At 47.9% G+C, this 17,988-nt stretch overlaps 1 protein-coding gene across 4 annotated transcripts in view; it reads left to right on the forward strand.

The window, feature by feature from the left end:
- ptpn20 (protein tyrosine phosphatase non-receptor type 20) overlaps positions 1 to 17,988 on the forward strand; it is a 402,784-nt gene that overhangs the window by 364,560 nt on the left and 20,236 nt on the right. For all 4 annotated transcript variants that reach the window (XM_072491743.1, XM_072491746.1, XM_072491744.1 and 1 more), the window contains 3 exons: positions 8,105 to 8,195; positions 13,393 to 13,724; positions 15,246 to 15,461. In XM_072491743.1, the coding sequence (XP_072347844.1) occupies positions 8,105 to 8,195; positions 13,393 to 13,724; positions 15,246 to 15,461 (639 nt within the window). The remainder of the gene's footprint in view (positions 1 to 8,104; positions 8,196 to 13,392; positions 13,725 to 15,245; positions 15,462 to 17,988) is intronic.

A 17,988-nucleotide genomic window follows, 5' to 3' on the forward strand; every position in this document is an offset into this window, starting at 1 on the left:
AGAGTTCCATAAAAATCAAAAGAGTATAAAGAAGACAGAGACTAAAGGGGTCACTGGTCATTTTTAAAATGTTTTTATCTAAAATGAGCTTACATGAGATAAAATATATGAGCAGGAGGAAGCCATTCACCCTCACACAAAAACACAAGAATTAGCAGCAGGGGTAGGCCCATTCGGCCCCTCGAGCCTGCTTCTGTTTGTGGCCTCAACTCCTTTGCTTTCCCCATAACCCTTGACTCTCCTGTGGATCAAGAATGTTCTAAATCGGCCTCAAATATACTCAGTGAACCAAACCCCAATGCTGGCTGTGGAAGAGGATCCCACAGTCCTACATGGGAGTAAAGAATATCTCCACAAGGCCTAGGCCAGAGGAATCAGCCTGCCAGCCTCTACTCTTTCAACCCCCCCCCCCCCCCTCAGAACATTACAACGAGCATTATCACAGCAAAAACCTTTCCCCATTTTTGAGTCATGCTTATTGTTTTTAAAAATTATTTAGGGGACCCAATTCTTTTTTTCCCAATTAAGGGGCACTTTAGCGTGACCAATCCACCTACCCTGCACATCTTTGGGTTGTGGGGTGAGACCGACGCAGACACGAGGAGAATGTGCAAACTCCACACGGACAGTGACCCGGGACCGGAATCGAACCCGGGTTCTCAGCGCCGTGAAGCAGCAGTGGATTGGATTGGATTGGATTTGTTTATTGTCACGTGTACCGAGGTACAGTGAAAAGTATTTTTCTGCGAGCTGCTCAACAGATCATTAAGTACATGAGAAGAAAAGGGAATAAAAGAAAATACATAATAGGGCAACACAACATATACAATGTAACTACATAAGCACTGGCATCGGATGAAGCATACAGGGTGTAGTGTTAATGAAGTCAGTCCATAAGAGGGTCATTTAGGAGTCTGGTGACAGTGGGGAAGAAGCTGTTTTTGAGTCTGTTCATGCGTGTTCTCAGACTTCTGTATCTCCTGCCCGATGGAAGAAGTTGGAAGAGTGAGTAAGCCGGGTGGGAGGGATCTTTGATTATACTGCCCGCTTTCCCCAGGCAGTGGGGAAGAAGCTGTTTTTGAGTCTGTCCGTGCGTGTTCTCAGACTTCTGTATCTCCTGCCCGATGGAAGAAGTTGGAAGAGTGAGTAAGCCGGGTGGGAGGGATCTTTTATTATACTGCCCGCTTTCCCCAGGCAGCGGGAGGTGTAGATGGAGTCAATGGATGGGAGGCAGGTTCGTGTGATGGACTGGGCGGTGTTCACGACTCTCTGTAGTTTCTTGCGGTCCTGGGCCGAGCAGTTGCCATACCAGGCTGTGATGCAGCCCGATAGGATGCTTTCTATGGTGCATCTGTAAAAGTTGGTAAGAGTTAATGTGGACATCCCAAATTTCCTTAGTTTCCTGAGGAAGTATCGGCGCTGTTGTGCTTTCTTGGTGGTAGCGTCGACGTGGGTGGACCAGGACAGGTTTTTGGAGATGTGCACTCCTAACCAATGCGCCACCGTACTGGCCTTAGCGATGCCTATTTTTAAATTATAATTCATATTCAATGTTCGAGTTGAAAGAATGGGCTACGGAAGCCGTAATTCTCTGACAACGTCAATCGCCACGGGTGTGGAATACCGTTCCATAATATCCAGTGTGTTCAACCTCTGCTGAAAGCATGGATTTGCGGAATTGGTTTGAAGGGCTATTTTCTAAAAATAATCATGTAAATGCATTTCAGTCTACAATCACCAGAAGCTAAAGTGTCCTTTAAGTCTGGGCATCTCATGGCACACTCACAGCTGTGCTCCTGTCAGAGGGTGAAGTGATATGGCCTTGAATTTAAACAGGCATTACTAACATGTCTTTAATCTAATGTGCGGTTCTAAGGCTGACCAGGGATATCCAATCTGAAGGGACATGAGGCAAGTTGTCCTTCAGTGACAAGTACCCATTAGATTTGTTCTCGCTCTGCCAAAGTGTGGTTCATGCCACCAAAAGGGCCTCCCTCATTCTGCGCGCCGGCACGCCGAGGGGGGCGTGCGATACTAATCGAGCAAGGGGCCAGGCGAGTGGTGGGAAGAGAGTCAGCCAACTGGTCGCGGTTGTTAAGGTGACGAGAATGGAAACCGCTGACCGTGACAAGGTTCTGAACGGGAGCCAATCTGTTTCGGTTCAGCTGAGGTGCCATCATTGGATGTGACCCAAGTGTCGCTTGAGATTGGTGAGTGGAGCAAATAAGACGGAAACTGCCTCTTCAGAAAATGCGAGCTTCAGATGCAATTAATTCAATAATACTGAACGGGGGGCCGACTGTGTGGCGTGGCAATTTTGTTGCCTCTTATCTTTTGTGTTGAAAGATAAAGTTAGGATACAAATGAGCAATGGTACAGTGACAATTGTGATGGCCTTTTGCTCATGCAGTCTTCGGGATTGAATTATTCCCCGGTGGACATTATATATCAAAATGATCCAATACAGCTGCATGTAAGGATAGTTGCAAGCTTTGTCAGTGTATCAGTGCTGCCTGCATTCTGACGTTACCCCTGTAGCAGTCGGCGCTGTCTATCTGCATCACTGGGCACTGTCCCATGCCTTGTTAACCCAATGTGAAGAACTATCAATTGCGAAACTTACACACCAAACTCATGTGTTTGATCATGGGAAATAGAATTCAGGTTTTTTTTTGTTCACCAACTTATGAACGCACTGCTTACTGTAAAGTCAAACCAATCAGGAAATGTTTCCTTTGTTGTAACTAGGCTGTGTGCACTGTCAATGTAGGATCATAGATCATAGAATTTACAGTGTAGAAGGAGGCCATTTGGCCCACCGAGTCTACACCGGACCTTGAAAGAGCACCCTACTTAAGCCCACACCTCCACCCGGTTCCCGTAACCCAGTAACCCCAACTAACCTTTGGACGCTAAGGGGCAATTTTAGCATGGCCAATCCACCTAACAAGCACGTCTTTCGGGACTTGTGGGAGGAAACTGGAGCACCCGGAGCAAACCCTTGCGGACACGGGGGGAACGTGCAGACTCCGCACAGACAGTGACCCAAGCCGGGAATCGAACCTGGGGCCCTAGAGCTGTGAGGCAGCAGTGTTTAATACTGTACTACCGTGTGGGTTTAAATACATTGTGTGCCTTGATCTGACTATCATGCCAATCAACTCCCTTCAATTTGTCAACTAATACTCTCTCTTTTTTCCTGTTTGGTTCCTGTCCTCAATGCCAAAGTCCCTCTTCAGACGCACTGATGTCCATAACTTGCCCTACTGATCTTTCGTGCTCCTCTTCGCACCTCGTTCCTGTCCATCCCGTTAGGATACCCATCGCTGCTGTGATTTAAGGTGCTCTGATGGTTGAGTGCCAGACATGGAGCTAGCAGTTCCTGGGTGCAAATAAGGCAGGACCGAGTTAATCTTTCCAGGAGGACATCAGGCTTCAAAACGTAAGGGGAAGCCAGGAGACTGTGCAGTGCTTTTGCAACCCAATTGCCAGAAACAGAGATGATTCGGAAGCCTTATCATTTTAGTCCATAAGAATCTCTGTGCTACATTTTAAGAAAAGAATCTAGAGCCTTTCGCCAATAAAGAATTTAATGGTTGCCCTCTGACTGTCAAAATAAATCATAGTCATTTTTGGTACAGAAAGAGGCCATTCAGTCCATTGAGTCCAACTGATAACCATCCAGCCCAATCCCAATTTTGAACTCTTGTTCCGTAGCCTTGAAGGTTGCGATGTTTCATATGCCTATCCAAGTGAATTTTCAATATTATGAGGCTTCGTGCCCATTAGTACTGCTGCCTCACACCGCTAAAGACCCAGATTCGATCCCGGCCCCGACCCCAGTCACTGTCCGTGTGGAGTTTCCATTTTCCCCTCATGTTTATGTGGGTCTCACCCCCACAGCCCAAAAATGTGCAGGGTGGGTGGATTGGCCACACTAAACTTCCGCTTAATTGGACAAAAAAAAAAATGGGTACGCTAAATTTATAGAAAGAAAACGTGGGTTTATGCCCCGCCACACGATTAGGCAATGACTTCCTGTTGATTCCTTCTAAACCTGTTACCCTAAATGAATCCGCCCCCCCACCCCCCCCCCCCCCTCAACTAAGAGATTTAGGGCCTTCCTTTCTCCTCGCTATCCAGACCCCTCAACATTTTAGATTCTGCAGTTAGGTTTCTTCACAACCCCCCCTCTGTTCCAAAAAACAAACAGAACCCAGCTTAACCTATCTCGCCTCATAATTAAAACTCTCCAATCCTTGATGGCGAAGTGCAGAGCGGAGTTGATGTCTTTATCTGTAAAAGGAGTCTCCCATCAGGTTCAGGTTGGCTGAAAGAGAGATGTCAAAGTTCAAGCTGGTGGCATGTCACAACAAAGGAAGACATGCGCCGCTATCTCTGAACGGCTAATCTATCAAAAACTAGTGTAATGTTTCAAAGGCCCGAGTTCACACAGTGTAGTTGAAAAAGACACATATTCAAATGACTTGGTAAGAGGTTGAGCCCAGGCCTATTCAGGTTTTATTAACAAGTTGTCCATCAAACCTTTGCCGAATTGTGCCTTTGAACTCCATTTTTGACAGACAGCTTTGAGTCGTGGTGAAAGCATTTCTTTCTTCACCTTGGTCAAAGGGAAGAAAATTGGATAATCAAAGCTGGTGGTGGCCTTACTCACCAACAGTTTTCCTTTAGTGGGTCTGATGTTTGATACAGAGGCATCTATGGTGTAGACCTCCCTCTTGAAATGTTTCCATCCAGGATGGGTGGTCCACAGCTATTGAAGGCAGCTGAAGAGTCTTTCGAGATTTTTATTCAGGTTTAGTTCATTTAGACTTTGGCTTCGTTTTTGTGTGCTGGAGTATTTTCGTTGAGGTTGTCAGCTGTGGCACAACCGGTAGCAACCGTGCCTCTGAGTCACAAGATTCCAGGTTCAAGTCCCGCTCTCGGGCTTGAGTTGAAAATTCAAGGCTAGCACTGCATTACAGTGCTGCACTGCCTCGTCGGGTGGATCAAATGCCCCTCCTGCTCGAGCAGATGTAAGAAATATGCGGTGGCCCAATTTCCCAAAGCCAAGGGAAGTTCTCCCCAGTGTCATTGGCAACATTTATCCCTAAACCGACATGACAAGAACAGACTATCTGGCCATTATGCCATTGCTGTTTGTGGGGGCGTGGAAATGGTTAGAATCTGTCCACTGCTCTACATCGAGTCACAATGCCCTGTCAGACCTGAGACATGAAGTGAAGCAGCCAATCAATAATACACCGCTTCATCAGTGACCTTCCTTCCATCACACGGTCAAAAGCGGGGATGCTCGCTCATGACTGCACAATGTTCAGCACCATTTGCCACGCCTCATATACCGAAGCTGTACATGTCCAAATGCAGCAAGAGCTGGGCAATATTCAGGCTGAGGCTTACAAGTGGCGAGTAACATTTGTGGATTATATATTGTCTAAGATGGGGTGTAGCAGCTGGAGCAGTGATTGGTGGGAGCTAGGTGAGATTGCAACAAAGATATGCAGGTCACAAGACAGAGGAAGTGTCAATGGCAGGAGAAGATGCTGGTAGTTATATGAATGGAAGATATTAGAATGTGTTACTGGACGAACAAAAGTCAGTGCTCATTGAAAGCAAAACATAAGAACAAGTGACAGATGGCCCAGTGGGGGAGGGGGAGCTGTTCGTATCGGGACTAACCATGATTGGGATATAAAAAAAGATCAAAATAGAAGGGAAAGGTCACAGTCTTAAGTTATTGAACTCAATGTTGAGGGCTGTAATCGGAAGATGAGCTGCTGTCCTCCAATTTGCGTTGGGCTTCACTGGAGCTTTGCAGCAGGCCCAGGATGGGGCCTGTAGGTGTGAGAGCATGGTGCTGAGTTAAAATGGAAAGCAATGGGAAGGCTGGGGTCACGCTTGCAGGCTGAGCGAAGGTGTTCCGCAAAGTAGTCACCCAGTCTGCGTTTAGTGTCCTCAATGTAGAGGGGACCGCATTGGGAGCAGTGAATACAGCAGACCACATTGACACAGCTGCATTGAGATGTTGGTTCACCTGAAAGGGGTGTTTGGGAATACTGAAGGGTGAGTAGGGAGCAGGTAAAGGGGCAGGTGTTAGATCTTCTCCGATTGCAAGGGAAGATGTCATGGGAAGCGACTGAAGAGTTGAGAGTGATGGAGGAGTGGAGTAGGATGGAGCAGTCCGTGCAGAATTCTGTTGAGGTGATGATGGTGGCCTCATACTGCAGCTGGTGGAAATGGCGGAGGATGATCCATTGATTGCGGAGGCTGGTGGGGTGGAAAGGGGGATCCCATCATGGTTTTGGGAGGGAGGGGAAGGGGGAGGGCAGAGGTGCAGGATATAGGCCAAACCCATTCAGGTAAATGAGAAATTCCAGACGGCACTGGTGGTGATTTTATGGCCTTCAGTTGAAGTCCCACCCGGAGAGTAATCAAGTAGAAGTGACTGAACTGACAAGGAGTTTCCTTTTTCCTTCATTAGTATTGCTGTAAAGTCGCTTGTTAGTCCTTGTTGAATGAGGTGTAATTGGCTCTTTAACTGTCCTAAGTTCATATTCGCTGCTGAACACCCTCACTGGACCTGAAAATATTCATATTTGTGAAATATTACATTTTTCTAGTACAATAAGAAAAATCACTTTTTAAAAATATACAATTTTTGTTAAAAGTCTGTTATTTCAGTATCTTCCTTAATCCCTGCAAAATTTAATTAAAAGTGAAAATGGAGCATTCGTGATTATTATTTCAAACTTAGGAGGTCTTGTGGTGAATCATAGAATCCTAGAATCCCTGCAGTGCAGAAGGAGGCCATTCGGCCCATCGAGTCTGCACCGACCCTCTGAAGGAGCACCCTACCCAGGCTCCCGCCCTATCCCTGCAACCCCAATACCCCACTTAACCCGCACATCCCTGGATACTAAGGGGCAATTTATCATGGCCAATCCAACTAACCTGCACATCTTTGGACTGTGGAGAAAACCGGAGCACCCGGAGGAAACCCATGCAGACATGGCGAGAACGTGCTAACCACTGTGCCACCGTGCCGCCCATGCAGTGGGATTTGCTCCTGCCTCTGAACCAGAAGTTCTGGGTTCAAGTCCCACCACAAACTTTGATGACCAAGAAAGATGTAGGCAGCACGGTAGCTCAGTGGTTAGCACAGTTGTTTCACAGCTCCAGGGTCCCAGGTTCGATTCCCGGCTTGGGTCACTGTCTGTGCGGAGTCTGCACGTTCTCCCCGTGTCTGCGTGGGTTTCCTCCGGGTGCTCCGGTTTCCTCCCACAGTCCAAAGATGTGCAGGTTAGGTGGATTGGCCATGATAAATTGCCCTTAGTGTTCAAAATTGCCCTTTGTGTTGGGTTATGGGGATCGGGTGGAGGTGTCGACCTTGGGTGGGGTGCTCTTGAGCCGGTGCAGTCTTGATGGGCCGAGTGGCCTCCTTCTGCGCTGTAAATTCTATGTTAATCATCCTGAATGTGCTTCGAATGCATGCCAATGACAGTCAGTGAGAGCGCGAGAGACTCCTGTGTGATCACTATGCATAGCTCCAACTACAGCATGTAAAAGTGAATGTTGCCACAGCAACACGGACTGCTTGACGGGGTGGCGGGGGGTGGGGGGGTCAGTTGGCTGAATAGCTGGTGTAGATCAGATTGATACCAATAGCAGGGGTTTTGATCATCGTTCTGACTGTGGTGGATCTAGGGACCACCTCATTGCCCTGCCCCTGGGTGGCCCTTGACGTTAGGCAGAGAATTGCAGTAGAAGAAGACTTTCTGGTTTGTTGCCTGTGTCTATACTTGAATATGATTAGCTGCTTGCCTTGCTTGATCGCCTGGAGATCCCCTGGACTTAGCACTAGGTTAAAACTAGGAAAAGCTACGCCATAGACATCACTAGTTGGGGACAACTTTTTTCCAATTCAGCGACAAGAGCATCACTTGGCCAGTGATTGCAAAAATCAGGGCCAATCAGTTACTCCAAAAACACATATGTGACTGATTCACTTTTTGAATAATTAACCATTTAACATTTAGTGAGTTATTGCGTTGCCGTCCCTCACATCTCTTCCTCTCTCTTCAAGGCATTGGAGCATTTGAAACCCGTTGATGACTGTATGGTGGGAAAAGTTCCGGAAAACAGGGAAAAGAACAGATATAGAGACATCGTTCCCTGTAAGTACATTCACTGGGACGAACACCCTCATAAACTGGGAATCCTTGTCACGCGGTGGTCACCGTTTATCCTGCCAATGATAAACGGTCAGTAAGATTAGGTCGACACGTGGAGTCCTCGGGAAACCCTTACAGCTCCAGCTATGGAGTCTTTCAGGTGGAAGGGTGACCCATGCCGACTCAACTGCATGTCAAAGATCCCACAGCAGCACTTAGGGGAACCCTCCCTCTGCCCAACCCTAAAATTCCCCACTCAACCGACATCCAGATTATCCGGTCATCTATTTTGTTGCTGCTCATGGGATCTTACCGTGCGCCAATTGGCTGCTGTGCTTCCTACATGGCGGGCAGCCGCGACACTTCAATGGGCTGTGAGATGTATCGGGGTGGCCCAAGGATGCGAAAGGCGCTATACGAATGCAAATTCTGTTTCTTTGACTTGTTCTCAAATTTTCAAATCGAGGGATATCAAGATTCAGATAAAGTGGAAAATACATGCAGTGCATATTAAGACGTGGGAAGGTGTGTAAATTCAAAATTGATCTGTGGCGCAGATATCTCAGTCTGTGCCGCCGACATCAAATAATCTCCTCACGGACTTCCGTACACCATCCCAATGATGTGAATTGCCTTGAGAGAGGCAGCTTGATTATTGCGAGGCCCAGTCACAGGCTGGTGCAGGAGAAATGGGCCCGCAGTTTGCAGTACCGCACAACAAAAGGGGAAAAAATACTGTTCTAGTTAAAAGGGAGGTCTAGTGATGCAGTGGGTAGCGCCCCTGCCTTTGAGCTGGACGCTGTGAGTTTGAGTCCCACTCCAGGACCTGACGGCCGAGGAAGACGCGTTCATACTGCGGCCAAACAGGTTCAGTGTCAACCTTCAAAATCCTTCCAAATTTGCCAATGGCGGGCGGTAAGAGTGGGAGAGACTGCTGTCAGCCACACATTGTATGGAGTGGCGCCCCTCAAGCTAGAAGTACCCGACGACAGACTAGTGACCTGTTCCGGGAATTACGAGCTATGGAAACCGATGAAAATCCAAGGCATTGGAAAATCACATTTATTTTAAAAAGGGGTTGGAACATCACATTTTTAGGAGAATTAATTAACTTTACAAAATAAAAAATGTAAGCACATTTTTTTAAAGTATCATTTCGATCAGGTAAATCGTTTTTAAAAGTAATACGGTATTTAAAAAGCCTGATTAAGTTATGCTAAGAAGCTGTAGATTTAATGGATCTAACTGAGTTTGGATTGGTTTCATGTTACGATCTGCTGAATCAATCCATTTTAGCTGTTGAAGTGTGGCCTCCTCTTTGAAGTCATCGCGGATCGAACTGACGCCCTTTCAGCCTAAAAACACAGTTGTAAAATGTCATTCATTTGGAATTAGTGGGGGGGGGGGGGGCTGGCCAAAATTCACGCCCGTTGCTTACTTGGCGTTCAAAGTAGTGTACGTCAGGACGTCAGTGTTTGCACTCTGAAAGTTGCGAGGCCTCTCTGATGTCCAGTAGCAGCGCACAGTATATTTGTTGCCACTCCTTGCACCGTCAAATGCAACCAAATAGCCCAGCGAATGAGTGGTCAAAGTAAGTGGGGTAACTTGAGACCTCAAAGGAGATAGTCGAATGCGTTATTTAAGAGAAGGAGCTTCTTCATATGAACAAGTAACAAAGTTTGACAATAACAACAACTCAGTAAAACAATTGTACAGTAATAACAATGAAAACAGGATCTCCAGTAAAACAGGCACTGCTTACAGGTCACCCTCTTGCAGACTGGAAAAGCCCTCCCAAAGCTCACACGTGGTCAGAACCCTCAACAGACACCAGTAAAACTATTACAGAGGAGAAAGGCTTATAAAAACTCTGTGCTTAAAATGACATGCTGTAACTGTTCAGAAACAGACTCCGGAGAGAAGCATTGGTGTGCTCAAATAGAGTTTAGATACGACTTCTATCAGAAAATAAAATTTTGGGGACCAGTGTATGACTAATTTGAGAAAAGACGTGTGAGGTAAGCGTAGCTTGCTGGGAACAATCAGGTGACTTCCGGACTTTGTGGCCCAGTTGGTCACATTCTTGCCACAGTTCAAAGGTTGTGGGTCCAAGTCATACTAACAGGACTTGAGAACACAAATCAAGCCTAGCACTCTGGAGTGCAGTACTGAGAGAGTGCTGCATTGCCATTGTTGCCAATTTTCAGACGAGACATCAAACCTTTTGCCCTTTCATTACTTGAACAGAAGAGGAGGGAGGTTAACTATCCCCGGGTCGTAGCATATGTATCCCTCAGTCAACATCACTAAAAGGCAGGTTACCTAGACATTATCTTATTGCTGCTTGTGGGAGCTTGCTGTGCACAAATATTCTGCCATGTTTCTCACGTTATACTCAAAAGTACTTCAATGGTTGTAAAGCACTTTGAGATATCCGGAGGTGGTGAAAGATGCTATGAAAATGAAAACCTTATGGTTCCTAAAGCTCTCCACCACTGGGGTCTTCCTTGACTCATGTATGAGTCTGCATAAGACTAATTGATTGAGATGAATTGCTATGATTAGTTAACAACTCCATTATCATCATACCTTATCACTACCAGATGGTAGAAGGCAGAGGAGATGGGTCTTGCTTTTTGTCTCATGTACCAATTCCTAAGTTTCTTTGCAGCCAATGGGCGACACGGTAGCACAGTGGTTAGCACAGTTGCTTCACAGCGGCAGGGTCCCAGGCTCGATTCCCGGCTTGGGTCGCTGTCTGTGCAGAGTCTGCACGTTCACCCTGTGTCTGCGTGGGTTTCCTCCGGGTGTTCCGGTTTCCTCCCACAGTCCAAAGATGTGCAGGTTAGGTGGATTGGCCATACTAAATTGCCCTTAGGTTAGGGGGAGGGTACTGGGTTACGGGGAAAGGTTGGAGATGTGGGCTTAAGTAAGGTGCTCTTTCCAAGAGCCGGTGCAGACCCGATGGGCCGAATAGCCTCCTTCTGCACTGTAGATTCTATGATTCTAAATGGAAGAAGGCACAACCTGTATCCGAACTCCCACTAAGTCCCATTCACCCGTCATCCCTGTGCCCATTTATGGTGCATGAAAAGTTGCAGTGTATATTTTGCTCTCTTGAGGCTATACATGCATGTACCAGCAGAGGGAGTCTGCTGGGAAGAGGCAATAAAAGGTCCATGTTTAACAACTTGTGCAGTCCTAATTCTACATGTCTCTGGCTGAATATATGACAGTTTCTGCTCCAAGAATTTACACCACTGATCTGTATTGACTCTCTGGCAGCAAATGACTTAATTTTAAAATTCTCTGCCTTTTATTCAAATCCCTTCCTAGCCTGATCCAGCCCTGTAACTCTACACGATCTCTGCATCCACCCAATTGTGCCCTCTAAAAGTAGCAGCGCAGTTAATGAATTGTTTCAAAAAGAGTAAACCATGAACTGAGGCTAATTGCTAGAGGAATCACGACGAAAAACAGAGAAGGTGCAGGTGTGTCTAACTTGGGTTAGACCACACTCAGAGAATCCCTACCGTGTAGAACGAGGCCTTTCGGCCCATCAAGTCTGTACCACCCATTTGAAAGAGAACCCCACCTCGGCTCTGCCCTCTCCGTCTACCCCCACTTAACCTTTGGACACTAAGGGGCAATTTTGTATGGCCAATCCACCTAATCTTTGGACGGTGGGAAGAACCCGGAGCACCAAAACAAACCCACGCAGACACGGGGAGAACGTGCAAACTCCACACACAGTCACCCATGGCCGGAATTGAACCTGGGGCCCTGGCGTTGTGAGGCAGCAGTGCTAAGCACTGTGCCACCCCTTCAGATTACTGTTCATGGTTCTGGGGCTGTATCCTCCGCCCCACCACTTTTCAGCCTCAACCCTCCGGCGGGATTCTGCGTTAGCCGGCGGGTCAATGGGGTTTCCCATTGTGGGGCAGCCCCACGCTGTAAAGATGATTTAATAGGATGACGCCAGAAGATATACCCATCAGGAAAGATTGATACAAGAACAGAGGACGCTGGGGAAACTCAGCAGGTCTGCCAGCATCTAACAGGAGAGAAACGGAGTTAACGGTTCGAGTCCTTCGACTCTTCATCAGAACTGAAGGGAGGGAGAATGTGTTCGAGCTGGAGAAACTGCAACAAAAGGTAACAGCTTTAAGAACAAACAACAGGTGGCCTGGTGTGAGAGGGAGAGGGGATGTTTTGCATTGAGAATTGCCCGTACGGCATATTAAAAAAATGAAGGGTGTGGGAGATTTGGGATGGAGGCGATTGGTCAAATCGAAAGTTGCCGAACTCCACTTTGAATCCCAGCAGGAAAGATTGGAATTGGCTCAGGGGCTTTCCTGTAGAGAAAGAGAATTCTGAGGTGTAATCTGATAGAAGACTTGGAGAATGCCAGGAGACTTGAGCAGAGAAGGTGCTTCCCCTTATGTGGAAGATCAAAACTAAAATCACTAATAAACCCAATCAGGAATTCAGGAAAAACGTTTTTACCAAGAGAGTTGTTGTAACGTGGAACTCACTACTGTAAGGCCTAGTTAAGGGGAATAGCATAGATGTATTGAAGGGACAGCTCTATAAATACATGAGGAAGAAAGGAATGGAAGGATATGCTGAGAGGATGAGATGAAGAGAGGAGGAATGATTTGATTTGATTTATGGTCACATGCACCTGAGTACATAGAACATAGAACAGTACAGCGCAGTACAGGCCCTTCGGCCCACGATGTTGTGCCGACCATTTATCCTAATCTAAGGTCAACCTAACCTACACCCCTTCAATTTACTGCTGTCCATGTGCTTGTCTAAGAGTCGCTTAAATGTCCCTACAGTGAGAAGCATTTTTCTGCGGCCGAGGGAACGTACACAGTACGTACATAGTAGACAAAATGAATAATCGACAGAGTACATTGACAAATGGTACATCGACAAACAGTGATTGGTTACAGTGCGGAACAAGGGGCCAAACAAAGCAAATACATGAGCAAGAGCAGCATAGGGTGTCGTGAATAGTGTTCTTACAGGGAACAGATCAGTCCGAGGGGGAGTCGTTGAGGAGTCTAGTAGCTGTGGGGAAGACGCTGTTCCTATGTCTGGATGAACCTGCGACTGTAGCTGTATTTTCTGTACAAAAATCAATGAGCTGAACCACTGCCATTGTGAAATGTATTTGTTTCCACAACCTCAGATGACAAAACCCGTGTTCGTATTGAGGGCCACGGCTACATCAACGCAAGTTACATTAGGATGCCCTTTGGCTCCGAGGAGTATTTATACATCGCCTGCCAAGGACCGCTGCCTGGCACCACAAACGACTTTTGGCAAATGATCTGGGAAAACAAAGCTGATGTCATCGCCATGATGACCCGTGAGCACGAGCGGGGAAAGGTCAAGTGTCACAGGTACTGGCCTGACAGAATGTACAAACCAATCAGAGTCAACAAGTATCACCTCATGTTGGAAAATCACCAGCTGTTGGATTCTTTCGAAATAAGTGCCTTGAAGATGACAGACAGCGAGGTAAGGAATAAAACAGAAAAGGAGAATAATAGCGGACTATATTTCTTTCCCCCGATTTACATTTTAGTTTTACGTGGTAGACAAGTCTTGCTACACCTCTATTAAATCTCACGGTCAGTTTTTCTGTGTGCCTTGGGTGTTCAAGATCATGAACAATTTTGAGAGGTCAAACGAGGAGAAACTGTTCCTGGTTGCAGGAACGAGGCAACGCTTAAGGTGATTGGCGGTAGAACCAAAGAGGACATAAGGAAACTTTCTCCATGCAGTGACCTGAATCTCACGGTGATCTGGTTAGGAAGCAGATTCAACAGCAACATTCAAAAGAGAATTGAGGGAATGAATTTACAAGTCAAGGGGGACAAGTAGGAACAGTTGAATAGCTTTACCTAAGAACTGGCACCAGTATAATGGACCGAATGGCCTCCTGTGCTGTAAGATTCTATGGCTTGCTAGGAATCCCTGTTTTTTTTAATCCATTATATGGATAAGCAATTGGAAAATGAGCTATTGGCTCCGAATCCTCCTTGTCCAGTTCTGTTCTGTGCGCCGTGTCCAGGAGATTCAGTAAACGCAGATGAAGGAACAGAGAATTAAGTGTTAATACTGGCTGAGCAATTTGCCGGGTGGCACAGTGGTTAGCACTGCTGCCAGTGACCCGGGTTTGATTCCACCCTCGTGTGACTGTCTGCTTGGAGTTTGCACGTTCTCCCCGAGTGCGCGTGGGTTTCCTCCGGGTGCTCCGGTTTCCTCCCACAGTCCAAAGATGTGCAGGTTAGGTGGATTGGCCATGTTTAATTGCCCCTCGGTGGGGTTTTAGAGAGAGGGTGGGGAATTGGGCCTAGGTAGGGTGCTCTTTCGGAGGGCCAGTGCAGACTCAATGGGCCAAATGGCCTCCCTCTGCACTGAAGGGATTCTATAATTCTATGACAGTGGGATAACAATGTGACACTCAAATATATGAAATCTTTTTTTTAAATTTAGAGTACCCAATTCTTTTTTTTTCCCAATTAAGGGGCAATTTCGCCTGGCCAATCCACCGACCCTGCACACCTTTGGGTTGTGGGGATGAGACCAACGCAGACACGGGGCGAATGTGCAAACTCCACACGGACAGTGACTCGGGGCCGGGATTGAACCCAGGTCCTCGGTGCTGTGAGGCAACAGTGCTAACCACGGCGCCACTGTGCTGCCCGACTATATGAAATCTGCACGTGTTCCTGGTCATGAATGTTTTTCAGTGGGACAGCTTTCAAAATTCTCCCGGGCGAATGCCAGGGAAGGGGGAGACTGAGATATTCTTCCAAAATGAATTGCTACCAGACTCACTGTCAAGGAAGGGTCCTTAGGTGCAGTACCTAAGGGCGGTCGGTGCCTGGATTATGTCATAGAAAGGGCGAAGGTCAGAATGGGGGGAGCGGGGGGGGGGTGGGGGTGGAGTGTGGGGACATCAAACGCCACTCTGTAATTATGCCTAATAGTTTAGCCCAAAGTTTGATTTCAGTATGTTTTTATGCATTTCAGACGGGAGAAGTACATTTTGTCAAACACCTAAAATTTATTACATGGCCTGATCACGACACGCCAAACTCATCGGACGAGCTTGTGCGTTTCATTCTGTACATGAGGGAGGTGCACCGCCGGGGACCAATCGTTGTCCACTGCAGCGCTGGGATCGGACGAAGCGGGGTGCTGATCTGCACAGATGTCCTCCTGAGCTTGATCAACAAAGAACTCAGTGTAAGTAAAGGAAATATTCTTGTGGCGGTTTTTCTTTGTCTAAGGTGCACTCTGCAATTAGCTTCCTGTGCCCACAGCCAATTCTCCCCGTGTTTCGAGGGTGTAAGAACCAACTCCTGCTCAAACAGCGCACCAGGGTATAGAAACTTTTTGTGGAAGTAGATACATTAATGGCGTTCAAAAGGCGCCGGAATGTGGCGACTAGTGGCTTTTCACATTAACTTCATTTGAAGCCTACTCGTGACAATAAGCGATTTTCATTTTTCATTTCAAAGGCATCTTGACAAACACATGGAGAGGATGGGTATAGAGGGATACGGCACAAGGAAGTGCTGAGGGTTTTGGCCAAGGGGGGTATCATGGCCGGTACAGGCTTGGAGGGCCGAAGGGCCTGTTCCTGTGCTGGATTGCTCTTTGTTATAATTCCCCCCCCCCCATCGCCACTTAAACCCGAGGGTTGTTCCTTTTCGTCCAGCAAATCCTGCCCAAATACTGGGGAAACTCTGGACACGTGCAAGAGCCAACTGCAAGATCTGCACTCAACTTTCCTGACTGATTTCACGAACAATCACGAACACCAACCTTTATATTTTGTGAGGGAATTCTATAAATAAATTTTCACGGAGTTTATTAAAGAAGGTTAAACTCTGGAATGCTCCCCTGCGGTGGAGGTACTGGATTCTGGGGCATTTGGAGCGTTCCGGCGCGAGATCAGTAGGTTTCTATGGGTAAAGGCGTCAAAGGACACGGAGCAAGGATGTGCAAATGGAACTGAGGTACAGAACAGCCACAATCCAACTGAATGGGAGAGTAGGCTCGAGGGGCTGAATGGCCTACCCTGTTTCCTGGAACAATAAATACCAGTAATATATTTTTCAAAATTACTCGCGCTCAGTGTCATTAGCTAGTGAGCAGAGGGGCATGATGGTCAATGGTCCAGCAATTCAGAGACCCAGTCTGGTGCTCTGCGGGAAAACGTTAACAGTGGTTAGCACAGTTGCTTCACAGCTCCAGTGTCCCAAGTTCGATTCCCGGCTTGGGTCACTGTCTGTGCGGAGTCTGCACATCCTCCTCGTGTCTGCGTGGGTTTCCTCCGGGTGCTCCGGTTTCCTCCCACAGTCTAAAGACGTGCAGGTTAGGTGGATTAGGCTAAATTGCCCCTTAGTTTCCAGAAAAGGTTAGGTGGGTTACTGGGTTATGGGACAGGGTGGAGATGTGGGTTTAATTAGGATGCCCTTTCCAAGGGCCGGTGCAGAATCGATGGGCCGAATGGCCTCCTTCTGCACTGTAAATTCTATTTTAAAATCATCCCAACGCAGAAGCGGGTGGAATTTGAATTCAATTAATAAAGATCTGGGGCGTCATTCTCCGAACCCCCGCCGGGTCGGAGAATGGCCGTTGGCCGCCGTGAATCCCGCCCCCCCCCCGGCCGAAGTCTCCGGTACCGGAGATTGGGCGGGGGCGGGAATCGGGCCGCACCGGTTGGCGGGACCCCCCGCTCAATCCTCCGGCCCGGATGGGCTGAAGTCCTGCCCAGAAATTGCCTGTCCCGCCGGCGTAAATCAAAGCTGGTATTTACCGGTGGGACCAGGCGGCGTGGACGGGCTCCGGGGTCCTGGGGGGGGCGCGGGGTGATCTGACCCCGGGGGGTGCCCCCACGGTGGCCTGGCCCGCGATCGGGGCCCACCGATCCGCGGGCGGGCCTGTGCCGTGGGGGCACTCTTTCCATTCTGCCTCCACCACGGCCTCGACCATGGCGGAGGCGGAAGAGACTCTCCCCACTGCGCATGCGCGGGAAACTGTCGACGGCCGCTGACGCTCCCTTGCATGCGCCGCATTTCCACGCCAGCTGGCGGGGCACCAAACGCCATTTCCGCCAGCTGGCGGGGCAATAAACACCATTTCCGCCAGCTGGCGGGGCAGAAATCCCTCCGGCGCCGGCCTAGCCCCTCAATGTTGGGGCTCGGCCCCCAAAGATGCGGAGCATTCCGCACCTTTGGGCCAGCGCGATGCCCGTCTGATTGGCGCCGTTTTTGGCGCCAGTCGGCAGACATCGCGCCGTTGGGGGAGATTTTGCCCCTGGAATGGGAAGCCAGTCTCGTAACGGTGACCCAGAAACCCATCTGGTTCACTAATGCCCTTTGGGGAAGGAAATCTGCCGTCCTTACCTGGCCTGGCCTACATGAGACTCCAGACCCACAGCAATGTGGTTGACTATTGACTACCATTCCTGTGAATGGCCTATTAAGTTACTCAATTCTCGGGCAATTGGGGATGGGGAAGAAATGCTGGCCTTGCCCGCATCACATGACAGAACAAAATAAAAGCAATGCTTTAAAATAGACAATACACAGGAATAGATGATATCGAGGTCATGTTGCTTCTATCCTCAGTGAGAATGGCATTAAAAATAAACATAATCACAAATCCTGGGCTGACATGGAAAATCTACAAGGGTTGTAGAAGGTGCATAAAAATCGAAACCAACTCTTTATTTGAGTGCAGTAAACATGCTAAATACTCCATT

Source organism: Scyliorhinus torazame, chromosome 28, assembly GCF_047496885.1.
Source record: "Scyliorhinus torazame isolate Kashiwa2021f chromosome 28, sScyTor2.1, whole genome shotgun sequence".
NCBI lineage: Eukaryota > Metazoa > Chordata > Chondrichthyes > Carcharhiniformes > Scyliorhinidae > Scyliorhinus > Scyliorhinus torazame.